Here is a 27,218-nt window from a genome sequence, read left to right on the forward strand (position 1 = left end):
TACTGAGGCTCCAGATTCTTACATTTGAGCTTCTTCCCTCTAGTCTAATAGTTACTATTTCTCTTACACTTTCCAGCTTTCAGTTTAAAGTTCTCAAATAAGATCAGTTGTCTGATCTTAAAATTACCAACAGCATTATTTTTTTATGTAACTCCTCTGAGCTCCATACAAGCAATGACCACTTTAAGACATGCAGATCAGTGCTTCTTCTCTCACTCTTGCATGTGGCTTAGATGGTTTAAAGCCTGTGCACTGTCCATCAAAGTCCTCCAACCATCCTCTCTGAGATTAACTTAAGATCTACAGTATGTAACGAACAGAAGCCAAAACTGGAGTAATATGTGATTTCCTGTTAGTGCTATAGTTATGTCACGTACAGGTCTGGTGACCCACTGTTTCTGTGTTTGGTTTAAGTTATTTTATTTGAATGATTGCTTCCTGCTTGTATTATATTTATAGTTCCTGGTGTCGTGTCTCCACTGAAGGTTTCCTTCTGTATTCTCGTTCTCCTTATTTGTCTCCATGTGTTGTATGCTTGTCTCAGTTCTCTGTCACTGCGTCTTCCCTGTGTTCCTCCCCAGTCAGTCACGTCTCCTTGTCTGTCTTCTGTTTCTTGTCCTGTGTTCAGTGCATTGAGTTTTGAGTTTTCCCCTTCGTCTCATTATGTCAGATTAGTCCCAGCTGTGTTTGCCTCCTGTCTCCCATTTCCTTGTTAGTCCCTCGTGTATTTAAGTGCTGTGATTTCCCCTTACAGTGCTGTTTTTCTTCTGTGCTCCTGATGATGTTCTGGTTCTCTGTTTTCTAGTTTGAGCTTCATGTTTTGAGTTTCTAGTTTTGTTTTCTTGTATTACAGGTTCGAGTTTTCTCCAGCAATGAAGCTGCTGTTTTGAGTTTATTCCTTCGTGCACGAGTGCTGCGTTTGGATCCTTCAACCTGCCGGCCACAGCACACACATAGACAAGTTAAGTCTTACCACAGCATTCTGTATAGTCTGAAAGGGATCCAAAGCTTATTTGTTGAAACAAGTAAAAAGACTTTTACAGTAAATCAAACGATAAGAGAAAATAAAAAAAAGACTGACTTTTCCTTTTTTTTTTCATGCTCCAAACCTGAAAACAACCAATGACTTTTGTTTCTGGGCCCAAGAACCACAGGGTCGTGTCTCTAATGTAAACTTGCAAAATTAGAAACTGAACATGCTCCGACTGAAATGCCCTAGAATTTGAGTTTCTTTTTCCTTTTCAATAAAAAGGTTAAGGGCAATTTAGTTTTAGCATTTTTTCTTCCTTGTAATGAACGTGACATTGGTGAACCGGTGTGAGAAGAAATAATAAAAACATCTCCTCCCATGATTCAGCGTCTTTCACACTAAGTATTAACGTCAATAACACAATATAATATTAAGCGCAGATGATATAATAAGTTTATAATAATATAATATCAAGATGACAGACACAGAATCACAGCTGAACTGGATTAAATCTGTCATTCGTGGATCAACGCCGCCCTCTAGTGGACACAGATATTCACATAATGTCGCTATGATGACACGGAGCTGTCAGCAAACACAGGTTTGTATATTAATACAGTAATTACAACAGATAACACCGTCTGGTAAACATTAGCTCTACACAATAACAACAACAACAATGAACGTATAAATGGAAATATAGCCTGTGAAGCCAGGCTACTACATGCTTCACTATTAACGTGGCTACTCTCACACTGCAGTAACAAAGTGTCTACATGGGTGAATTTCCTCCATTAGTCTGGTAACGCAGGAAGATAAATAAGCAGGGTAAGAAGGCGGGTGTATCCACCCCCACTTACTTCCACCAAGTTCTGACCAGTCCAGCTGATCCTGGGAAAGTTTCTGTGATTCATCCCACCAGCCACAGTGCACGGGGAAGCCGTGGATCTACAATCATAACTGCTTTGCCCCCAAGAATGTCAGGAGTCTTGAAGTTCCACTTTTGTCTGCTCTGCAGGCTCGGAAGAAAATATTTACATGAAACGCTTCCAAAAGTGAAGGACACACCCGAGCCATCCTTCAAATTCCCCTGAATTGAGACACAGCCTATATCTCTGATTCAGGGTGGACAATCTGTGGACACAGCCCCAAGCTCAAGTTTGACAACATGGACGTCCCATTTTACTCTCTGAATCTCTGCTGTGTAGGTGAGGACCTGCTCTGATGACTTCAACAACCTCTGCTCTGCGGAGCAGAGGAAGCACCGCCTCCTTACGTGCAGTGTAGGCATATTAGGATCTGAGGTACTGCAGGGAGGCAGGAGGACTTTGTAACAAGTAACAGTAGTAATTTGTTTTTTGTCAAAGCCACAGAGAGCCACTGTAGTTGGATGAAAGAGTCACATGATCCAGATAAAGATTCAGAACCACAGATTTGTGACGTATGCCCCAGGATGTAGTATGAAGACTAAAGATGTGCTTCAGTCACTGAGTCCTGCACAGCATACACAGCGTTGTGGGAATTGCAGAGCATATGGTACACACAGTTCTTCTGTTAAAAAGCATTTATTTAATCATGACCAGAACAAAAGATTACAAATGATCAGCAGATACATGAAATATATCTAACAGAACACATTATTGTATCATTGCAAATATAACTATGTAATGTTAATTAATATAACAATGTGCTCTATGAGGTCCTGAAGTATTCATAAACAAGGCAAGTACATAAGTCCTCATGTAAGATAAATAAACTGAACAAAGCTACGCTGGAGTCCAAGAAAAACACTTTAGAAGTGAACATGAGCAGAACAGCTCTTTAATCCCTGGGCTAACTTAATAATGAGCAGGTATTTATGATGGAATCATTATTCATGCAGAGACTGACTATGGCTGCTTCCAATTACTCTAAATTCCAGTCTTAACCATTAGGGTCAGAGACTTGGTGATAAAACACTTTTTTCAGAGAAAAACATAATAAAATATTTCTGCATCAGAGTCTGACGTGTCTCAAAATATGTGGTCAGGTGATCACAGTGTGTGCAAAGGTTGTTCTGTGTGGCACTTAAGTAGTTGTTTACATTTGGTGACTGCTATCCCTGCAGGTCACACAAAGCTGCTGAACACTTGTACATTTCAAGTGTAAACCAGAACCACAGTGCAGGGTAGACGGGCTCAGTGAACCTGCAGAAAAAGGTGTGGAGGTGGACCGGAGTATCAGAGGAGATATCAAAGAAGGACAGAATGCCAGCTGGCCAGTTCAAAAAAACTCCGACTTTTTGAAAACCAGCGGGGTGCTGAGAAAGTCGTATTTCTGTCACTTTGTAATCGTGCCATGCTGAGTAATGATTATCTTTGCAGAGCAGCATCCAGGATCTGTCATTTCCTCCATGCCAGGATTCATCTGGACCTTTGTCAGGTCCAGCTTTGTAAGTTACACCTATGGAAACAGTTCCCTTCCACTCTACCTCCCAGTAACGTAAACCAGTGAGACCCTGTGTACATAGCACCTGCTCCCACTTATAATAAACCTCTGGACTGCTAGGAAATAATTCCCACCGTGAATGTAAAATTGGTCGTTTTGACCCAAGTACTGCCTTTCTGTCTGCAGAGAGAGCAAGGTTCCTGTGAGCTGTATCGGGGTCCAGTGTGAGACTGCAGGCAACTGTTGGAAGAAAAATATACAACACTGAGATGTTTCATCACTGCAGTGTTTCTTACAGGTTTTACACATTTGTCCTGATGCATGCTCAGTCGTCAGGGTAAGTAAATCATGTTCATCTGGAGAAATGTCAAAGAGCTGACCTCACAGTTCATTCAGTGCTAGTTTCAGTCATTATGCAAATGTTGTTCATAAGGTTGAAACCTGCAGTCAGCTGATGATGATGTAACGTTTCTAACACTGAAAACACTGCGTCCAGATCAACAGAATCAACTTTTGGGGTTATACACATGTTTGAATATTAAAGAGCGCTTTGAAAGTTTCGCTTTATGAATAAAACACTTGAAGTTATTTTGTTTTTTGCTTTGAAAAATCTTCAGTCTACACACTTTCAGGCCTCTTTTATTTGCACATTGAAATCTACAGCAGTGTTTGAACATGAATATCAAAACCTTTGTGTGCAGCAGGATGCTGACGATTCAGTTAACTAACCACAGGTGCCATTAATAACACGTTCATGTAGGTTACATTAATGCAAACTAGCGCACACTGTTATTGACACATGTTCAGGAATTAAACATAGTATTGAGCTTCCCAGTTAAAAAAAAAAGACTTCATGAATTACTTACCCTTCTTCGCACCCTCTGCTCCTGAGTAGTCCAGCCTGAAACGAAGAGTAAAAAATCATTCGCGCTCACATTCACTCCCGTATTCTCACCTATGGGAAATTTAGACTAATCGATGAACCTATCCCTACAAGCTGCATGTCTTTGGGCTGTGGGAGGAAGCCAGAGTACCCGTAAGGAACCCACACAAACATGGGAACATGCAAACTCCACACAGAAAGACCCGGGGATGATGGTGGAATTGAACTCAGGACCTTGTTGCTGTGCGGCAACAGTGCTAACCACCGTGCTGTATAATAATTACATTTATTATTTCCAAAATGAAAATTAATTTTAAAAAAAAGCAATCTAATAGTCAGTTTTATATGTATTTTACGCATGTCTCATGCAGCTTATGCTTTCCATAGTTCGATTTGTTAGTGAAAAGTGTTTTTTTACATTTTTCCTGATACAACATGTAATTATAAGGATTAAGTAAGAATGAGGCATATAATAATGGATTGGATTTATATAGCGCTTTTCAAGGCACCCAAAGCGCTTTACAATGCCACTCTCACATTCACACACTGGTGGAGGCAGCTACAGTTGTAGCCACAGCTGCCCTGGGGCAGACTGACAGAAGCGAGGCTGCCATATCACACCATCGGCCCCTCTGGTCAACACCAGTAGGCAAGTAGGGTAAAGTGTCTTGCCCAAGGACACAACAACCAGGACAGAGAGCCCAGGGATCGAACCGGCGACCTTCCGGTTACAGATACGCTTCCCAACCGCCTGAGTCACGGTCGCCCATATAAGTCTCAGTGGTCTGCTCCGTGGGGTGAATGAGATTTGTCTCAGGTTCCGTAACATTCTGGATGTTGTGGGACTGTCTTAGTTGTCTTTCTGCTATTTTCATCCATCATTTAAAAGAGGAAGAGCTGCTACTCCAGTTAGGATGCCTCCTGGTGGTTTTGTCCCACTGAGAGACAGACCCAGTCTCCCCTTGTCAAATCCGCGTCTACGTGTTGTGTTTCCTGTTTTACTTTGTTAGTCTCTAGTTTGGCTTCCTCTGATCTTGTTGTGTTTGATTACTCCCAGCTGTGCTCTCCTCCTGTGTCCCATCCCCTCGTTATCCCTCAGTGTATTTTAGCCCTGTGTCAGTGTCGCGTCGTCCCCTCATGCTGTGTGGTTTCCCTTTGTGCGCCTCGTCCCTAGGTTTCTTAGTGTTTAGTATTAGTTTCTAGTTTAGTTTAGTTTTTGCAAGTTTATTGTTTATGGAGTTTTTTCTGCTACTGCAATAAAAGCAGCCTCTTTGAGTTTACTCCTCCGTCTGAGTGTCCTGTGTTTTGGGTCCTACATCCTGCGTGCCACAGCCGATTCATGACACTAAGACTGCTATTCCCACAACTACTCATGAAGCCGATCATGGATGGATGAAGTAAACATAATCTGAGAAAATGCATAAAGGGGCCACATTTTTATGAATAAAGCATAATGAGACACATCGACAAATATTTTGTATTTGAAAAAATACAGTGTTCTTGTTTTCAGTCATGTAAGAATCACATGAATGTCACAACCTTGAATTCTGCACTGAAGATGATCAGTATCAACTTTGATCTGGTTAATGGGTGATATATAATATAATGGGTGTATAATAATGAGATTATACTGATACACCCATTATATTATAATGGGTTAGTTCACAAACATGATGCTTAGACATCTGTGCATGACAAAAAGGCTCTTTATACCTGAGAGTCTCAAGGCTGCATTGGGGATCCTTCAGTTTAGCAGAAAGCAGTTTTGCTCCCAAGTCACCAGGACAATTGTAGCTCAGGTCCAGCTCCTTCAGGCTGAAGGGGTTGGATGTGAGGGCTGAAGCCAGAGAAATGCATCCTTTCTCACCTATCCAGCAGGCTGACAGACTACAAAAGCAAAAAACAGTAGGCAGAGAATAAATTGTATGTCAGATGGACCCTTATGAGCAAGCAAGCTCAGAGACATGCTGTTTATAGACAGTAGTTGTATATGCAGTTTTGACGTCTTCTCCTACATCATTGCTTATGTGGCAATATTGTCTGCATTTGTATAGCGCTTTTCTAGTCCCTAAGGACCCCAAAGCGCTTTACACTACATTCAGTCATCCACCCATTCACACACACATTCACACACTGGTGATGGCAGCTACATTGTAGCCACAGCCACCCTGGGGCGCACTGACAGAGGCGAGGCTGCCGGACACTGGCGCCACCGGGCCCTCTGACCACCACCAATATTGTCTGAGAGCTGATTCTTATTGTTCAGGAATACTGCAGCACCTCAAAGCCTACTTTTAAATACCGTAGGAACCGTGTAAGCCAGGAGTCTGAAAGCAGCATTTTGGATCAGCTGAAGGCTTTTTCAGGGAGTTTTTAGGAAATCCTGATAATAATGAATTAGTTCAATCTAGAAGTAATAAATATATGTAGCAAGGATGTAAAACTATTAACAAATAATCAACTTCGGTGTGAGTAGAATTTATGTAGCTACTCTGCACTGTTTGCACATGACATTGGCAATAACAATACTTATAGCAGATGATGTGATCCTGTTCTGCACTAATTCAAACAAATCAATACCATCCATATTGTCATGGTCCTGGGTCGGTGACCCAGCGCTTTTAGTTTGTTATCATTTTCTAGATGATGATTGTTTAAGTTCTGTGTTATTTTCGATCTGCCTCTGAGTCTGCGTCTGTATCTGTCTGTCTATGGTGTCTCCCCATCTGTTTGTGAATCTGTCTGTTTAGTTCAATGTCTTGTCTGGTTCCATGTATCTGAGTTTCCTGTTTTATTGTGAAGGTCCGTGTCGTATGTGAGTGTGATCAGTTTACGTTTCCCCTGTCCCGTCAGCCCAGATTCCTCCCAGCTGTGTTGCCCTCCTGTCTCTCATCCCCTGATTACTGGTGTGTGTATTTAAGCCCTGTGTGTTCTCCTGCCTGTTGCCGGTTCGTCTGTGTAACTCCGCGTCAGTCTGTGTTCCTCGGTGTCCTGCTCGTCTCTCTGCCTCTCTTCCCTTTTTTGTTTCATCTCAGGTTTGTCATTTAGCTTTCCCAGTTCAGGTCTTTAGTTTTGTCTTCCCTCTTGCCTGTTTTGCCTTCTCACCACTGTGTAAATAAACTCACCGGCATCTCATCCACTGCCTGCATCTTGGGTCCTTCTTCTAACTCCACACGGCTCGCCTCGGCAGCCGTGACAGTACGAACCGGCCAAATATGGACCCAGCGGCATTCGCACCTTCCAAGGAGCTTCGGGAGGAATTAACCGATTCAGTTTCCAGATGGACTAATCTGTGGCTAGAGCATGAGGGGGAGGAATTTCGTCATGCTCTGGAGGCCCGAATACAGCGGCTAGTTTCCAATCACCCCTGGTTGCTGGATTCACTTCACCCACTCCTACAGGACTTCATCCTCAACACGCTTCATCTTCACCCTCCAACTGTGACAGCTGACCTGCCTGGCTTACCGGAAGATTCTCTCCCCAGTCCACCAGAGGACTCTCTGCTGGACGCAATGCCGCCTGATCAGTCGGCTTCCCCCTCCTTCCGGGCAAAACGGCGGTCACGCCGCCGTCATCCTTCGCTTGCCAAACCAGCTCTCGGGGTCAGTGAGAGTGACGGTTTCATGTACATGCAGCCCCCCAGTGGCCAGCTCACACCAGCCCAGGCTTTTTACAAAGCACTGGGAATCATCCTCATTCCACCCAGCCCATCCACCTCACAGCAGGAGCAGCCACTTCAGAGCTGCCTCGCATCACCGTCCGCTTCCCCGGCCGCTCTCGCCCCTTCTCCCAGGCGGAAGCGACGTCCGCACGGCCGTCAGTTACCGGCGGATTCCGTGAGTCAGGAGCGCAGTGTTTTTTCTGCTCCATCTGAGCGTGCATTCATGAACACTCTGTCAGTTTTTCCTGAATCTAGTAATTCAATACCAGTCAACTCAGGGTTATTCAAATTTGAAAAGAGTAATTCGGAAACTGTTAATTCTTTGTCTGATACTCCAAGGTCCGTTAACACTCGCTCTGAGGATCTAGAGGACTGCTTTCATTCTGCCTCTTCCGAGTCCTCTGTTATGCCAACCCGGACTTTCAAACCAAAATCTGGAAATAAGAAAGACTATCTACCAGAAGCTCAGTTAGCCGCCCGGCCAGAAGCTCAGTTAGCCGCCCGGCCAGAAGCTCAGTTAGCCGCCCGGCCAGAAGCTCAGTTAGCCGCCCGGCCAGAAGCTCAGTTAGCCGCCCGGCCAGAAGCTCAGTCGCCACCTCCACCACCGTTGTCATCACAACCATTATGTCAGTCACCCTTAGTCCAGCCTCCTGTTCAGCAGCCGCTAGCCCGGCATCCTGTACCAATTGCTCCACCTGTAAAACAATACAAGTCAATTCAACCCGAAAAACACCATTCCTCGCCCGTCCATTCCAAGCAGAGGGACACACCTAGTAATAATGTCAACACTCCTCAAAGGCTGGCCAGTTCTGAAACTGAGGTGCACTCCAGGGCCTCCCCAGAGGCTGGGTTTCAGCCCCCAGCAGACTCCGGACCCCTGGAGGTTAAGAAGCCAGCTGAGGGCCGCACCCGGCTGTCGCTGCCTGAGCAGCGTCGATGCTCTATGCAGCTGCAGCCTGCTATGTGTTTGCCAGAGGCCACCGTGCCTGCTGGTCCTGTCCTGTGCCTGCCAGAGGCCCGTGCGCCTGCTGGTCCTGTCCTGTGCCTGCCAGAGGCCCATGCGCCTGCTGGTCCTGTTCTGTGCCTGCCAGAGGCCCGTGCGCCTGCTGGTCCTGTTCTGTGCCTGCCAGAGGCCCGTGTGCCTGCTGGTTCTGTCCTGTGTGTTCCAGGGGCCCCTGTGCCCACTGGTCCTGAGACTGTTCTCACTGGAGGGCCCGAGGAGCCCGTCCAGCCTTTTGCATCATCAGCTGGGGGGCCCGAGGAGCCCGTCCAGCCTCCTTCCTCGTCAGCTGGGGGGCCCGAGGAGCCCGTCCAGTCTCCTTCCTCGTCAGCTGGGGGGCCCGAGGAGCCCGTCCAGCCTCCTTCCTCGTCAGCTGGAGGGCCCGAGGAGCCCGTCCAGCCTTTTGCATCATCAGCTGGGGGGCCCAAGGAGCCCATCCAGCCTCCTTCCTCGTCAGCTGGGGGGCCCGAGGAGCCCATCCAGCCTCCTTCCTCGTCAGCTGGGGGGCCCGAGGAGCCCATCCAGCCACCAGCTGCTCCACCAGCAGCCTCATCCACGCTTGCAGCAGCAGTTTCATCCATGCCGCCACCTGCTTCAGCGCCTCCGTCTGCATCCTCCACGCCGTCGCCTGGTCCGGATTCAGCCTCCTCAGCGTCGCCTGGTCCAGCGCATGCTTCGGCTTCATCCGCTTCACCTGGTCCAGCCTCCGTGTCTTCATCCTCGCCTGGTCCAGCCTCCGTGTCTTCATCCTCGCCTGGTCCAGCTCCCGCATCACCTGCAGTGGCCTCCTCTTCAGCTTCAGTATCAGCTGCTTTGCCTGGTCCAGCTTCAGCATCCTCATCAGCTGCTTTGCCTGGTCCAGCTTCAGCATCCTCATCAGCTGCTTTGCCTGGTCCAGCTTCAGCATCCTCATCAGCTGCTGCCTCGCCTGGTCCGGCCTCTGCTTCTGCTTCAGCCTCGCCTGGTCCGGCCTCCGCTTCTGCTTCAGCCTCGCCTGGTCCGGCCTCCGCATCCTCATCAGCCTCGCCTGGTCCGGCCTCAGCTTCCTCATCATCCTCATCAGCCTCGTCTGGTCTGGCCTCAGCTTCCTCGTCATCCTCATCAGCCTTGTCTGGTCCAGCCTCAGCTTGCGCCTCGCCTGGGGCTGCAGGGGCCACGCAGCCTTCAGGTCCCCTACTACCACTTCCACATCTTCGGTCATCTGCCAGGCCGCTTGTTGGGCATCTCCGCCACCGTGGACGCCCTCCTGAACGCCCTCCTGAACGCCGCCACTGCCTTCCGCGTGGCCGGCCTCCGGACTTGTTTCCACGCCGCCGTTGCCGTCCGCACGGTCGGCCCCCAGAACTGTTTCCACACCGCCGTTGCCGTCCGCACGGTCGGCCCCCAGAACTGTTTCCACGCCGCCGTTGCCGTCCGCACGGTCGGCCCCCAGAACTGTTTCCACGCCGCCGTTGCCGTCCGCACGGTCGGCCCCCAGAACTGTTTCCACGCCGCCGTTGCCGTCCGCACGGTCGGCCCCCGAACTGTTTCCACGCCGCCGTTGCCGTCCGCACGGTCGGCCCCAGAACTGTTTCCACGCCGCCGTTGCCGTCCGCACAGTCGGCCCCCAGAACTGTTTCCACGCCACTGCCTACTGCGTGGCCGGCATCCGGACCTGCCCCGTTGCCATTCGCATGGTCGGCCTCCTGAACTTGACCATCTGGGCCTTTTTGGACTCTGTCCCTCCGTCCTGGGCCCCCTCCGCCCGCCCTGGTCGGGTTGTTTTCTGTTTTGTTTTGGTCCGTTTTTTCGTTTCTGCTGGGCTGTCTGGTGCCAGCCCTTGAGGGGGGGGTACTGTCATGGTCCTGGGTCGGTGACCCAGCGCTTTTAGTTTGTTATCATTTTCTAGATGATGATTGTTTAAGTTCTGTGTTATTTTCGATCTGCCTCTGAGTCTGCGTCTGTATCTGTCTGTCTATGGTGTCTCCCCATCTGTTTGTGAATCTGTCTGTTTAGTTCAATGTCTTGTCTGGTTCCATGTATCTGAGTTTCCTGTTTTATTGTGAAGGTCCGTGTCGTATGTGAGTGTGATCAGTTTACGTTTCCCCTGTCCCGTCAGCCCAGATTCCTCCCAGCTGTGTTGCCCTCCTGTCTCTCATCCCCTGATTACTGGTGTGTGTATTTAAGCCCTGTGTGTTCTCCTGCCTGTTGCCGGTTCGTCTGTGTAACTCCGCGTCAGTCTGTGTTCCTCGGTGTCCTGCTCGTCTCTCTGCCTCTCTTCCCTTTTTTGTTTCATCTCAGGTTTGTCATTTAGCTTTCCCAGTTCAGGTCTTTAGTTTTGTCTTCCCTCTTGCCTGTTTTGCCTTCTCACCACTGTGTAAATAAACTCACCGGCATCTCATCCACTGCCTGCATCTTGGGTCCTTCTTCTAACTCCACACGGCTCGCCTCGGCAGCCGTGACACATATTAAGTCTCATTAATACATTTAGTACATTTTCGGGTTACAAAATAAATTTTGATAAATCCGAAATATTATTTTTGAATAAAAATGAAACGACAAAATCCTCCAATCAATACTCCCTTTCTGCTATCTGAACATGGGTTTACTTATCTGGGTGTGAAATTAACCCCCTCAATTGAAAATATTCTGGCATCCAATTATAATTCCTTAACGACGTCAGTTACTGCACTTCTACACAGATGGATGAAACTACCTATATCTTTAATTGGCCGTATTAATATACTAAAAATGTCAATTTTGCCAAAATATCTTTACCTTTTTCAATCAATACCACCAAACTCTTTCTTCTTAGATTTGCAAAAACTATTCCGAAACTTTATTTGGAACAACAGAAGACCAAGACTCAGAATCTCATTATTATACCTTCCTTATGAAAGAGGGGGTTTACAACTTCCAAATTTAAAGTGGTACTTCTGGGCTGCTCAAATCAGAGCAGCAATGTTTTATTTTGTTAATGAGCAAATTCCAGTGTGGGTTTCTATGGAGTCTACAGAAATCAAAATTTCCGCTAACTTATATCTTTACTCAGCCAACAGGAAGACACTAAATAAGCAAACTAAGAACCCCTTTCTAAAAAACACTATAATGATCTGGTTTGAAACACATAACTACTTCGGAGAAATGATCCAACTGTCTCGGTTTCTTCCTGGTAGGGCGGATGCAGGTTTTAGATTTTGGTTCGATCAAGGTATAAGAAAAGTGTCTGATATGTTTAGGAATAATACTCTTATGTCTTTTGAACAACTTAGAAGTACTTTTTCTATTCCTGTCAAATATTTTTTTAAATTTCTTCAATTAAGAAATTTTATCTCAACCACACAAGGTGACAGCTTAGAAATCCCACCTCCTCCTCTCTAGAGAACACAGTTATAAAGCATCTAAATGGGAGAGGCCGAGTTTCTGCATTGTATAAATTATTTACAGAAAATTCCAAAGAATCAACACAGTCTATTTTAGAGGCTTGGAGGAAGGATTTGCAAATGGAAATATCTGATGATGAGTGCTATAAATCATGCTCCTTGGCCCAGAGTCAGACAATTAATATTTCAACTTAACAATGTGCAATCTCGACTACTTCTATATAAATGTTTAACAAGACAATATCTTACTCCATCAAAAATGCATCATTTTAACTCAAACATCCCAGACACCTGTATTAAGTGTGGAGTGGACAGGGGCACTTTATTTCACTGTATATGGGAGTGTCCACATGTGAAAATCTTTTGGGAAAAGGTAATAAATGTGTTGAGTCAAATTATTGGTGATGTGATTCCACTTCATCCTAAAATATGTATTTTAAATATATACCCAAATAATTTTGTACCTGCTGCAAACAACAGAGCTCTGTTAACGACTGGACTTTTGGAAGCCAAGCGCTGTGTTGCTATGTGTTGGAAAAATCAAAAAATATGTGGACTAACTCAGTGGCTTAATGGACTGACATCTATACTATCTATGGAGAAAATAACTTATGCATTAAGAAATAAACTGGACAAGTTTTGGGCTTTATGGTCAAAATTCTACAACTTTCTGGAGAACTGCAGCGTGCACACTGTGGACTTAACAGCCTGAAACTCTGACTCGATTTGTATATCTGCCCTTCCCTTCTGTTATGGTTTGCTTTGTTTTTGTTTCTATTACTATGTTGTTTCTGTTGTTGTTGTGGTTTTGTTTTTATTTATGTATTTATTTATTTTTTACTTTATTTTTTTTAATGCTCACAGTGCACCATGTAAAACCGGTTAAAACCAATAAATAAATGTTTAAAAAAAATAAATACTTATAGCGTTTTCAGAAAGACATCTACTGTAATGAAACGTATTCCCCACTGCTGTGAAATCCATTTTTGTAAATGTCATCAAGAAATGACAGCTTGCTGTCTGCTAATCAGGTTGTGAAGACCTAAGCAACTAAACATTTAAGATAAGTATGCCAGTGCATGGAACACAGCTAATTTGTCTGATTTAAGGATTCCTTGCCTGAGAGATTTTATTTGACAATCAGGACTTTGTAGTTCAGCTGAAAGCCTCATCACTCCTGAATCCAGCAATTTATTGGCACTTAAATTAACCACTTTCAGATGACACTCCTTGGAGCTGAGAAGTGAACCCAGAAATTCACAGCTTTTCTCTGTCAGCCCACAGAACCCCAGGCTGGGGGGGGGGGGGGGGTGTTAATTACTGATTAAGCCACACAAAAAGAAAGTGGGGATGATAGAAAAAAATCAGCGTGCAATATTACAGTTAGAACTCTGACCTGAGAGTTTCCAGTCTACAGAATCGACTCTGTAGACCAACACAGAGCTGCTTGACTCCTGAATCCAACAGTCTATTGCGGCTCATATCCAGTTCTCTCAGGCTGGAAGGCTGATTGCTGAAAACTGAAGCCAGAAAACCACAACTTCCCGATGACAGAAAACAGAAAGACAACCTGAAAGTGTAAAAATGAAGAAATGATCAATTAAGCAGTGCAATCTTAGTTTTCTAGGACCGATCACTTACAGCACCTCCAATACATAATGCTGTATTTCTTCATAGCCTCTTTTCTTTTGGCAAGTACTGATTGGACTGTGCTCATTGAAAGATTGTGGCTGTATTGTTGGAGTACAGGGATGATTTTAGGTGGAAAATTAGGTCTGAATAACAACTATGTTTACATTGCTAAAACAAACCGACTCAGATGTTGAAAGACAACAGAGACGACTCTGGCACTTCCTGTAGATTGCGGTACAATAAAAATAGTTAAAGCAAAAGACATAAAATAGGATAAAGTTAGAGGGGAATAGAATCATAGAATGATAATAAAAACAATAGTTACAGACTCATACTGATTTAAAAGCAAGACAATAAAAATAGGTCTTTAGATGGGTTTTGAAAGTCTCCAGGAGGTCCTGATGTGCAGAGGCAAAGTGTTCCACAATTTAGGAGCAGCCACCACAAATGCCCGGTCTCCTCAGAGTTTTAATCTGGACCTTGGGACAACTAGTAGCATTTGGTCCGCAGACCTCAAAGATCTTGCAGGAGTATACCAGGTTAGAAGATCAGAAAGATATGCAGGAGCTAGTCCATGGAGCGTCTTAAAAACAAGTGTTAAAATCTTAAAATCAATTTGAAAACTGACTGGCAGCCAGTGTAATGATGCAAGTATGGGAGATATGTGATCTCGCTTGCGTGTGCCAGTTAGGAGCCCTGCTGCAGTGTTTTGGACCAGCTGCAGTCAGCCAGTAGATGACGAGGTAACACCAGAATAGAGGCTACAGAAGTCGAGGTGAGATGAAGGCATGGATCGCTTTCTCAAAATCTCTGAAGCAGAGAAAAGGCTTAACTTTTGCAAGGAGGCGAAGATGAAAGAAGCTAGTTTTGATTACATTGTTCATCTGTTTATCAAAGATTAAATTGCTATCAAAGATCACTCATAAATTTCTTGCAAATGATTTTCTGTTGTTTTCTAAGAGGCTGAGGTCATAATGGTCACAATGACCTCAGTTTTCAGCCAACAGTTGATTCTTTGGTCTTTGCCACGTTGAGCTGCAGATGATTCTGCTCACACACAGTCGACCACAGCCTGGTACTCTGTCTCATCACCGTCACTGATGCATCCAACCACCGCAGAGTCGGCAGAAAACCTCTGAAGACGGAGGTCTCTGTGCAGTGGCTGAAATCTGTGGTGTAGAATGAAGAGGAAGGGGGCGAGGACGGCCCCTTGTGGTGCCCCTGTGTTGCTGGTCCTCTAGTCATACACAAAATGTTGAAGATGCACATACTGTGGTCTTCCTGTCAGGTAATCAACAATCCAGGGCATGAGAGAGGATCCACCTGCAGCCTCGATGTCCACCTTTCTTGTGGTGTTCGTGTGAAATACTAATTACATCACAGGACGCTCAGCTGCCTTGCTATAACAACCCCACGCACATTAGATGGTATTCAATTATAATAGAAAACGAGTCATTTAATGAGTCACTTTAACAGAGCTATGTGTTTTTAAAGTAATGTTACACTTTTTAAAATGGCATACCACAAATAATATTAATAATATCAACACCAGTGCCCCTCACGCTTCTCTTGCTGTATTAGATTGATGTACAAAATAATATTATAAATAATGTTTTTAAAATATATTTTGATAAAAATAACAATAAATTGAAAGTGACATTATTACTGCTTCTCTCTGATGACATTGCAGTTGGCACTGCCCGTGATAAATCATAGTTACTTCAGTATTTTTTACTCAGATTATGTAATTTTGATGAAAGTTTTTGCTTTTTTGTTAAGCAAAAGGTGTGTTCCCATCTCATCACAATGTAGTCACAGTCTGAACCATATACTATTCTCACATCTGCTTTCTAGGTTCATATTATGTGGAGCACTAACACCAGCCTTTTCTGTCAAGCTCTCGGGGATCTACAGAACCACTGCAGATGATTGTAATTTCGTTTCTTCTTATAGTGACTCAGAGGCTGAGAGGGTTAGGAGGCTAAAACTAACCCAAATTGTTGAGTTTTTCAATTTATTATTGTAGTATCTTGTCTCTACAATATAAAGTGCCTTGACGCAATTGTTGTAATTTGACACTATAAAAATAAATTTAATTACATTTTTTTCATGTTATTTTATGTTACCTTTATTTATTTTTTTGTTTGTTCCTTTTCTTTGCACTTACTATTTGCTCTCTCACAAATACTCACTGCTGGATTTAATAGAATTACAGGCATTATATAACATACACACTCACTTCAATATTTAAATATTACCATTGTCTGTAATGTTCTTTGTATGTAATGTCTGAGAGAGAGAGAGCATATTCAAGAGTCTTGATGAGCACTGAAACTCCCTCTATGTAAAATACATCATACCTGAGATTCTGGAGTTTACACTGTGGACTGGACAAGCCAACAGAAAGCAGCTTCACCCCTGAATCCTGCAGCAGATTGTAATTCAGGGACAGAGTTCTCAGACTGGAGGACTGGGTGCTGAGGACTGATGAGAGTATCTGGCAGGATGCATTTGTGAGGCAGTTTCTTTCCAACCTAGATGTTAAAAGAAACACTTTTGTTTTGATTCAGATGTTTAACCCCAAAACAAAATAATGGAATTCTAAGATATACCACTGATCACAAAACCTGTTTATATCCAGACGGCATTTTGCTGTTCATATTCATCACTTCATAAAACATTCAAGCTTGTCAAAAAAAACTTATAAAATCTCCTAGTATTCCATAAACTGCATCAACAGTACATCCATTACACATCCAAAGCATAGGCTGTACAGTTCATAAACTTCTTATCCCTGTGTGGACGAGTTACAACACTTACCATCAATTCTCAATTTAGTTTGATTTATATAGCATCAAATCACAACAACAGTTGCCTTAAGCCACTTTATATTGTAAGGCAAAGATCCTACAATAATACTAAAAAAACCCCAAACAAACAAGAAAACCCATCCACCCAATTATATATGACCCCCACTGTGCAAACGTTTTGGCATCTGTGAAAAGGAAAAAACTCCCTTTTAACAGGAAGAAACTTCCAGTACAACAAGGTTCAGGGAGGGGCGGGGCCATCTGCTGTGATTGGCTGAGGTGTGGGTAGGAAGATAGGACAAAGACACGCTGTGGAAGAGAGCCGGAGACTGAAAATAACTAATGATTAAATGTAGAGGTGTATAAACACATAGTGAGTGAAGAAGAAAAACTCAATGCATCATGGGAATCCCCGGCAGCCTACGTCTATTGCAGCATAACTAAGGGAGGATTCAGGGTCACCTGGTCCAGCCCTAACTATATGCTTTAGCAAAAAGGAAAGTTTGAAGCCTAATCTTGAAAGTAGAGATAGTGTCTGTCTCCTGAATCCAAACTGGAAGCTGGTTCCACAGAAGAGGGGCCTGAAAACTGAAGGCTCTGCCTCCCATTCTACTTTTAAATACTCTAGGAACAACAAGTGATATTCTGAGTTTGGGATTACGCTGTGCAAGGAACATTACGTTGGACTATCACCACTTCTACGGCTTTCTGGAGGACATAATAAGAACTCAGGAAACACAGGAAAGATGGCGCTGGGTTTCATGGCATGCTGTTTCTCGGTTCTAAAATGTTTATGTATTGTATTCATAGTGGTGTCCCTGCTAGCTTTGAAAGCCCACTCCCATCCGTGACTCACTACTGATGCTCCCCTGCGTTAGCCAGTGATTTAAAAGACTCCCGCCACCAATGGCACGGTACAGGAGAAACTGCATCAGTGTGATCCACCCTGTGCCTGCCACCCACACTTGACCCGCTCCAGTTTCCATACAGAGCTAACAGATCAACTGAAGATGCCATTGTTACAACGCTCCACACCACCATCTCTCACCTGGAACAACAGGCTGCTCCTTGTTGACTTTAGCTGTGCTTTCAATACAATACAATTCTGTAACCGGAAGGTCGCCGGTTCGATCCCTGGGCTCTCTGTCCTGGTCGTTGTGTCCGTGGGCAAGACACTTTACCCTACTTGCCTACTGGTGTTGGCCAGAGGGGCCGATGGCGCGATATGGCAGCCTCGCTTCTGTCAGTCTGCCCCAGGGCAGCTGTGGCTACAACTGTAGCTGCCTCCACCAGCGTGTGAATGTGAGAGTGAATGAATAGTGGCATTGTAAAGCGCTTTGGGTGCCTTGAAAAGCGCTATATAAATCCACTCCATTATTATTAATACTCCCGGACAGACCAATAATAAAACTGCTGGATATTGAACTTCCTTCAACTACCTGCTGCTGGATCAGAGACTTCCTGTCAGACCGTGTACAGAGAGTTAGAGTGGGGCCTCATCTTTCCCCAGCCTTAACAGCAACTCTCCACAAGACTGTGTACTAAGTCCCCTACTGTACACTCTGTACACACATGACTGTGTCAGTACCCACTCAGACAACGCAACAACGCAGTGATTAAGTTTGCAGATGATACCACCATGGTGGGGCTCATCTTTGGGGAAGACGAGACGGCGTACAGAGCTATATATGTGTACACACACACACACACACACACACACACACACACACACACACTGAGCAATGTAAAATTTATCTAACCCGAGAATTTGGAGTTTACACTGTGGACTGGACAAGCCATCAGAAAGCAGCTTCACTGCTGAATTCTGCAGCTTGTTATAATTCAGGGACAGAGTTCTCAGACTGGACTGGGTGCTGAGGACTGATGAGAGATCCTGACAGCATGCGCTTGTGAGGCTGTTTTTGTCCAACCTAGATGTTAAAAGAAACAAATTTGGTTTTATTTAAGAAACTGAAATTGAAATAAAAGTCTTCCTTACAATAAAATAAACAAACACCTGAGAGTTTTCAGTTGACAGTTTGGATTCTGCAGTCCAGCACAGAGTGAGATCACTCCTGAATCTTGGAGGTTGTTGTTACTAAGGTCTAGTTCAACCAAATTACACAATGGGGAGTTAAAAACGTTTGCCAGAAATAAGCAGCTTCTGTCTGTCAGTTTACAGTCACTTAGTCTGGGGGGAAAAAACAGAAAGTTACAAATATTACAAATGGAAGTAATTTATGGTGTTTTTTTCTTTCATGCTTCTATATATTGTTATTTATAAAAATCAACCTACAGAGCTGTGCTGGAGGTTTTGACCACTGGCAGCAGCCTCAGAAGAGCCTCCTCTGAAGCAGAGTATTTCTTTAGGTCAAACACATCCAAATTTTCTTCAGATGACAGTAGGATGAAGACCAGTGCTGACCAGTGAGCAGGTGATAGTTCATTTGTGGAGAGTCTTCCTGATCTCAGTGATTTTTGAATTTCCTCCACTAGAGAACTGTCATTCAGTTCATTCAGACAGTAAAACAGATTGATGCTTCTCCGTGAAGAGACTTTTGTTATCATCTTTTTGATGTATTGGATTGTTTTCTGTTTAGGTTTTGAGCAACTGTCTTGCTGCCTTGGCAAACCTTGCAGGAGACTCTGGTTGGTTTCCAGTGAAAGACCCAAGAGGAAACGGAGGAAGAGATCTAGGTGTCCATTTGGGCTCTGCAAGGCTTTGTCCACAGCAGTCTGGTAAAACTTTGTAGCTGCGTTGTCCTTAAATAACAGTTCGGACAACTTGGATTTAGATTGTGCATCAGAAAGCAGATTGACTCCAGAGTTGATGAAGGTCAGATGGACGTGAAGAGCAGCCAGAAACTCCTGAACGCTCAGATGGACGAAGCAGAACAACTTTTCCTGATACAGTCCTCTCTCCTCTTTAAAGATCTGTGTGAACACTCCTGAGTACACTGAGGCTGCTCTGATATCGATGCCACTCTCTGTCAGGTCTGATTCATAGAAGATCAGGTTTCCTTTCTGCAGCTGATCAAACGCCAGTTTTCCCAGAGACTCTGTCATCTTCCTCCAGTATTGATATGTCTCAGCTCCTCCATCATACTTGACCTTCTTCACTTTGGCCTGAACCACCAGGAAGTGGATGTACATCTCAGTCAGGGTCTTGGGCAGCTGTCCTCCCCCTCTGGTTTTCAGCACATCTTCCAGAACTGTAGCAGTGATCCAACAGAAGACTGGGATGTGGCACATGATGTGGAGGCTTCGCGATGTCTGGATATTGCTGAGGACAATGCTAGCCTGTCGCTCATCTCTGAATCTCTTCCTGAAATACTCCTCCTTCTGTGGATCAGAAAACCCCCTGACCTCCGTCACCATGTGCACATACTCAGGAGGGATCTGATTGGCTGCTGCAGGTCGTGTGGTTATCCAGAGGCGAGCGGAGGGAAGGAGTTTACCACTGATGAGGTTTGTCAGCAGCACATCCAGTGAAGTCGACTTTCTGACATTAGTCAAGGTTTTATTTTTTTCGAAGTCCAGAGGAAGGCGGCACTCATCCAGACCGTCAAAGATGAACACAACTTGGGGCTTGTCATAGTTGTAGGTTTCTCCTTTTGTTTCAGAAAAGAAGTGACGAAGAAGTTTCTTCAAGCTGAACTTTTTCTCTTTCAGCACATTCAGCTCTCTGAAAGTAAATGGAAATATAAACTGAATGTCCTGATTGGCTTTGTCTTCAGCCCAGTCAAGAGTGTATTTCTGTGTTAAGACTGTTTTCCCAATGCCAGCCACTCCGTTTGTCAGCACTGTTCTGATTGGCCCATCTCTTTCAGATGAAGTTTTAAAGATATCTTCACATTTGATTGTCGTTTCTGTTGTGTCTGTTTTCTTAAATACTGCTTCAATTTGTCTGATTTCATGTTCATCATTGACTTTTCCAGTTCCCCCCTCTGTGATGTAGAGCTCTGTGTAGATCTCATTGAGGAGCGTTGGATTTCCAGCTTTAGCAACTCCCTCAAACAAAACCTGGAATTTCTTCTTCAGATTACATTTGACTTTCCGCTGGCAGTTCATTGTGTTAGTTTCTGAATTAAAAAACAAATAAACAAAAACAAAACATAAAACAAACCAGTAATAACACCAAGTGGAGTTTGCAGTAACAATGGCAAAAGTGATACAACCTCATTTTCAAAAGAGTTTAGACAGTGTGTAAAATCCAAATAAAAACAGAATCCAGTGATTTTAAATACATATTGGAGTACTGTATTTTTCAGGCGCACTTAATATGCTTTAATTTTCTCAAAAATCGACAGTACGCCTTATAATCTGGTGCGACTTATGATGAATTCTGGTTGTACTTACTGACCTCGAACCAATTTAATGTGGTACACGGCGCTCAAAAATCTGTCAAAAATGTTTTAGTATGACTTTGCTAAGCTACAAAGCCGCACCGCTTGATGGATTGTCAGAGCATTATGACTGCTGTAGTCAGGAACCTCGCGGAGTAATCTGGCTCCTAAATTCCTTCTGCTTCAGGTCCCAAAGTTAAACGAAAACAGCAGCATCACTGAGAGTTAAAAACTGTCTAAATTCTTTCATCTTTAATAAAATGATCAGTGTTGGGGCTTTACCAGGTGTAACAATTAAGTTTAACATCCAGGCGTCCATGAAAACAGAATTTATTAAATTTAATGGAGTTAGCTCGCTAGCTTCCACCTAAGCATGATATAGCATGTTCTGACTGAGAGATTTCTGAAAAATTCAAACGTACAGCTCTGCTGTCACTTCCAACATAAATGAAGACAGAAAACTAAACAGCAGTGACGTTTGTAGGGTTGCTCAAGTGTGATTAGCTGGTATATAATGATGCGCTACGTGATCGCTAGCGACACAGCTATGTTAGCATAACATAAACGGTGAAGCTGCAGGATGAACGCTAACTTTTTTCCACTCAATAAAAGTTAATGTGAGGGTTCCCGATGGTTAGAGACAGGATGCTTTAAACGGACCAAACTTCAGTCAGGAGAACAACTGAAAATAATCCATCCACAATACGAGGTTAGTCATTAATATACTGCAACTACATGGGAATAGAGCAGCTGCCTGAGAATTCAACATTAATGAATCAATGGTACAGAAGTGGAGGAAGCAAGAAGAATGAGTTGAGTAAAGTTTGACTTATCTGACTGTTTTGTTTCGCTTAATGCGCCTTATATGGTCTGAAAAATACGGTACACATGTGTAATGGAGTTGTAATGGCTTCAGTTTTTAGACCTGTATTACATCCATTATTTATATTTGTTCCATGATTTGTGCACATGGCATGTAAAACCTTTACATCTGGGGATGCACCATAAAGATTTATATGAATGCTACTATCTAACCCATGTCTTTTTCATTGCTTAATTCAGCAAGCCAATACTCCTCCCTGCAGTGGCGCCATAGACCACACCCTGCCACAAACAGTCTCAGTAGTTGTTTGCTTTTTTTTTTTCTGGATTTTTGGTTGACATTCTGTCTCTCTGTTAAAATGCAAAGTCAGCGCAGTCCACAAAGTTAGTATGTATAACTTTGTTTGTTTTTTCTGGATTTTTGATTGTGTATTACATTCTTTCTCTCCATGATTTTTACGGAAGTTTTAAGTGAGCAAATAAATTCAGTATACTTATAATCACACGGATATGCTGAGCCTTAGTTTTTGTTTTGTTATGTTGATGCTGGTAGCATCTCACTTCAGGTTTATTCTCCTGTTCATTTTGAGTTTTTCCCCGATTGTGTCCAGTTCATAGGTTCAAGTCTACATCTTGGCATTAGCTTTTACTCTGTCAGTTACTTCCTGTTTTACTTTGATAACCTCTCATGTTGTGTGCTTTGTATTGTGTTTTCTCTCCCTTGTCTTATTCCTGATTTTTTCCCAGTGAATTCTCCCCACTAGTCACATTACCATGTGTATTTGCCCATTGTCCTCAGTGTTCTGTGGTCCCTAGTTCTGTGTTTCCTTAGAGTCTAATTTAGTGGTCCAGGCCCATCTTCTGTTTTTTGCATGTATATTTCGAAAGACTTCAGTATTAAACCTGTTTTGAGTTTATTTCCTTTTTTCATGAGTCCTGCATTGAGGTTCACTTCCTGCCCACCACACAGCAATTCATGACAGTATTAGGGATCACTGTGGCATCATTAGATGTCATAGCTTTTGTCATTGTAATTATCATCATTTGTTTCTCAGTATTGTTAATATGTCTTACTGCTCTGGATGGACTTAGCTAGTTCGTTGTGATTCATTCTCCTCAGGAACTGCAGTGTGATCTTAAGAAAAGCTGTTCTCCTGATCCGGATCTGCTTTTCTTCACCAACATCTCCCACCTCGTGCTTCTTCTGAGTCTCTAAATAGTCAGAGTTTCCTTGACTCAAAACACTCTGAATCATCTGCAGTTCATTCTTCACAAATGCTATAATGTCCTCCTGAAGTAACTGTAACAGAACAGACAGAACCACAATCAGGCAATGTTGTAGGAGTTGACAACACTAGTCTTAATAGCACTGCAAGGATCATCAAAACAGATAAATTTTCAATGATTTTAACGATGGTGAAAAATGTTCTACAATCACATACTGCAAATATGGAGTCCAAGTCTTGAGGATTGTTATGGATAGATGGAAAACTGGCAGACTCGGTTCCGTCCCGATGATCTCTGCAGAGAAATAAAACTATGCGTAATGTGTCATAGTTTACATGCAGTACCTACAGGTAGTTAACAGTAAATAATGCTTATCTATAGCAGAAAGATTTGTACAGTAGTTTAACTAACACCGTTGTGATCTCATGACCGCCTGCAGTTGTGAGCAGCTGTCACAAAACAGACTGAGCGCAACACATTCACATCTAAAAATGGACAAATTTACAGCGTAAATAAATCAAAGGAAGAGAACACAATGACATGTCTCACTTCAATGTAGGTTAATCATGCTAACAGAAAGACACCCCCCCCCCCCCCCCCCCCCCCCCTTCTCAGTTAGTGAAGCCTTACGACTTTTTTGAGGAAGATTGTCCATCTTTAAATGTAAGTGGTTCAGACTTTGACCAAGTCCTCTTACAGGATGCAGAGCTGGGTTCAGGGGACGTAGGATTCTCCTGATCTCTGCTGAGATACAATAAATGGGGATCAGAAACAACAACAACAACAACAACTTAAACAGTGCAAAGTTTGACACTGAAATGTGAGCAACATCTCACGTCTTTTTGGAAGGAGATTGTCCATCTTTAAATGTAAGTGGTTCAGACTTTGACCAAGTACTCTTACAGGATGCAGAGCTGGGTTCAGGGGACGTAGGATTCTCCTGATCTCTGCTGAGATACAATAAATGGGGATCAGAAACAACAACAACAACAACAACTTAAACAGTGCAAAGTTTGACACTGAAATGTGAGCAACATCTCACGTCTTTTTGGAAGGAGATTGTCCATCTTTAAATGTAAGTGGTTCAGACTTTGACCTAATAGTCTTACAGGATGCAGAGCTGGGTTCAGGGGACTTTAATGTTTTGTGATGACTGTCGAGAGGAAAAAAAAAAGAAAAGAAAAAAAAAGCATCAGAATGCTAATGTCTGCCAGAGAAACACATTGTAGTCGTGAGCACGACCCACATGTACACATTCAGAGGCAGGCAGATGTAATTTGAAAATGTTTTTTGATTGCTAGTGATGTTACACCTGACATTGAAACCCCCAGGCCTGTATCAAGCAAATGGGGTGTGTCCAAATGATGCCTTTGTCGAGGCCCATATTGTTCTTCAGGCCCCTGCAGAACATCAGGGGGGACAGAGCATCTCCTTGGTAGATCCCGCACTTGATGCTGACTGACGCTATTGGCTTGAAGTTGACCTTTAGTGTTGTTCACCACATCCCCATGAGTTCATGATGAATATTTACATATATATAAAAAAAACAAACAAAACCCCCAACAAACCAGTGGCTGGCGTAGAATACAGGAACATCTGGGCCGAGTATGGACTGGAAGTCCTGAGATCAACATGGGAGACTCCTACTAGGGTGGTGCAGAATAACTGACCAAAGATCTTTTGGGACTTCAAGATACAGATGGGCAAAATGGTGGCGGCTAACCAAATGGACATAGTGGTGGTAGACAACCAGAAGCAGACGGCTGTAATGATAGCTGTAGTGATACCGAATGACAGCAACATCAGGAAGAAGGAACAGGACCCTCAAGCTCCCAGGCCTCTGGTAGAGGACACAAGCTTGGAGCATGAAGACTGAAACCCTTATATGATAAATATACATAAAAAAGCATTATAGATATATATTTTTTAGGAACATGTAGGTTCAGTTTAACAAGTCATCACTTGTTTGGATTGAGCTAGCATATGGGAAACCAGTAAAACCAGACTTGACTAATGTAGCCTCAAAAGAACCACTTTCAATTCTTTAATCCAAGTCCTTAATTTTCATCTACTTTTGACCATCCTTAGGATGACTCTTTGTACACCACTTAAATTAAAACCATAAATTCTCTTTTTTTTTTGGAGTTTAATGTGTTCAATTTCATAACAACTCAGATCATGAGCTTCATCAGTAGATGAGAAATGTGTTTAAGGGAATGAAAGCACGATGTAAACATGGGATTACCTTTTCTTGCTAGAGGATGCACCTAAGAGCGAAAAGAAAACTAAATTAGCACTCAGGTTGAAGATTATTTTAATTATTCATTTTATTATTAAAAGTCCTCAAAAAACAAAACAAAAAAACAAACAATAAATATGAAAAAGAAAATAATAGGACTTACTGGAGTTATTCATTTTTGGATCCATCAGATCATCTGCATACTGCACTTCTAAGGAAACTTATCTGAGTGGGATAGTTGCAAAAGTAGTACGTTAGATTCAAACAGCATTAGAAACGCTACTTATGCCCTTTGAGTTCTAACACCTTGTCAAACCAGTCCAGCAAGAGCAAGTAGAAACAGAATTGTTGAGTAGTGTCAAATGTTAACGGAAATGTAGTAAAAGGAGAAGCTTGCAGGGTGCATAATTATAAGAGCTTTAAAGAAGTCTCAAGACAAAAATGAATAATTTAGAAGCTCCTGGACAAGAAAAATAAACAACAAGGGCTAAAACCCAAATTCAGTTCAACACAAAGGTGGCATGACAAAGAAAAAGTGAAATATAAGTAAGACTTGCACAACGTAAATGTTATTTACAAGTGGACACAATAACAATAACCAAAATTGAATACAATTTTAAATTTGAAGAAGTTTATCACAATTAAAAAAAACAAAACCTTTTTTTTTTAAGTTTAGGAACTTGACTACAAGTTCACTAACATGTTTTATAAAACACTTAGTTGATTAGTTACACTGCAAACTCCTGTTTTAACATGTACATGTACTATACCTGTCATGTTTGAGGTTTTCTGACTGAAAACACAGACTCAGAATCCAAGTTCAGTGCGTTTTTGTCTTTTTACAATTAGAACATCAAGTTGCCAGCGATAGCGGAACCTTCAAGCCGTCTGATCCATAACTCCTCAGTTACGACACTCCGCCAGTTCAACAGATCCTTAATCCTCCTTTTTACTCACACCCCAGGTCTAGATATCGGCACAGAAAGAAGCAGAAGGTAAGTTGCAGTCTCTCACAGAAAAAGCAGACAAACATTTCCATACTCCAGATGAACAGAATCAACTTTTTGGGATTTCCTTACCTGGATGATTGAGCGTGTATCAAGACATTTCCATACTGAGACACCAATCTCATTAACAGTCTGGCATCAAATGGACGTCTTCCTCAAGCCTCAGTAGGGAGCGGCAGATCACAAGTTCAGAAACAGGTGTGCCCAGTCTGGCTGAAGTAGGCAGAAGATCCACCTCTAAAACACAGGGTGTGGTTAGTGCACCCACACAGCACAGACAGATAGAAAAAGAAAGAAAAACCAGAGGGAGAGGGGACAGGGGACATCCAGGAGGACCATGACAACACAACTCTTTTGTTTCTGTTATTTTGCTATGAGACCTTCGTCGCTGGACTATTGTGTAACACTCCTTAGTGTAATTCTGGCCTTTCCAACATTTCGAGTTCTATTCATGGTTTCTTAGTATTAAATACCTTGACCCTGTATATAGATTCTCCTTGCTCCGTCTTGAGACCCTGTTTCAGAACCTGTACGTGAGTGTGGCAGTTTAAGTGTGGCATGTAGAAGGAGGAGGATTTCCATGTGGAGTGAGTGGACCGGCAGTGGACCCCTGGGATCCCTGGAACCCCTTTTCCCCACTTGTTTATGGTGCACTTGGAGTTGTGTTAATAAGGAACTGTTTATTGTGATTCGCAGTCTGTGCGTGAGTCTATTCTGCTCCATCATGACAGATTCATATTCAAAATAATGACTCTGAAATTTCTTATAGTCCAGTTATTCCTTCAAAAGAAATCAAAATAAGATTCTGTCCTGTGATACAGTGATCCAGACT

The 27,218-nt window shown here is 43.2% G+C and overlaps 1 protein-coding gene across 1 annotated transcript; it reads right to left on the reverse strand.

Moving 5' to 3' along the window:
- Positions 1 to 2,516: 2,516 nt before the first annotated feature.
- LOC101473953 (NACHT, LRR and PYD domains-containing protein 3) lies at positions 2,517 to 26,741 on the reverse strand. Its single transcript, XM_076873487.1, has 17 exons — positions 26,459 to 26,741; positions 26,150 to 26,345; positions 25,543 to 25,604; positions 25,386 to 25,407; positions 24,183 to 24,293; positions 23,977 to 24,090; positions 23,771 to 23,884; positions 23,356 to 23,434; positions 22,988 to 23,213; positions 19,042 to 20,827; positions 18,763 to 18,936; positions 18,506 to 18,676; positions 16,296 to 16,469; positions 13,700 to 13,873; positions 5,994 to 6,167; positions 4,264 to 4,298; positions 2,517 to 3,637 (listed from the first exon to the last, which is right to left on the reverse strand). The coding sequence occupies exons 3-17, from the start codon at positions 25,565 to 25,567 to the stop codon at positions 3,066 to 3,068; spliced, it is 3,951 nt and encodes a 1,316-aa protein (XP_076729602.1). The 5' UTR covers positions 25,568 to 25,604; positions 26,150 to 26,345; positions 26,459 to 26,741; the 3' UTR covers positions 2,517 to 3,065.
- Between the last annotated feature and the right edge of the window lie 477 nt (positions 26,742 to 27,218).

The sequence above is a fragment of the Maylandia zebra genome, linkage group LG14 (assembly GCF_041146795.1).
Source record: "Maylandia zebra isolate NMK-2024a linkage group LG14, Mzebra_GT3a, whole genome shotgun sequence".
Lineage (NCBI taxonomy): Eukaryota > Metazoa > Chordata > Actinopteri > Cichliformes > Cichlidae > Maylandia > Maylandia zebra.

What these genes read in the sequence shown, in the direction of transcription:
- LOC101473953 (XM_076873487.1), bottom strand. Translation starts at nt 25,567, where the DNA reads ATGGATCCAAAAATGAATAACTCCA. An exon ending in TGTAAACTCCAAATTCTCGG is followed by an intron (nt 16,470 to 18,505) that starts GTTAGATAAATT and finishes TTTAACATCTAG; the next exon opens with GTTGGAAAGAAACTGCCTCA. An exon ending in TGTAGACTGGAAACTCTCAG is followed by an intron (nt 6,168 to 13,699) that starts GTCAGAGTTCTA and finishes TTGCTTTTGTAG; the next exon opens with TCTGTCAGCCTGCTGGATAG.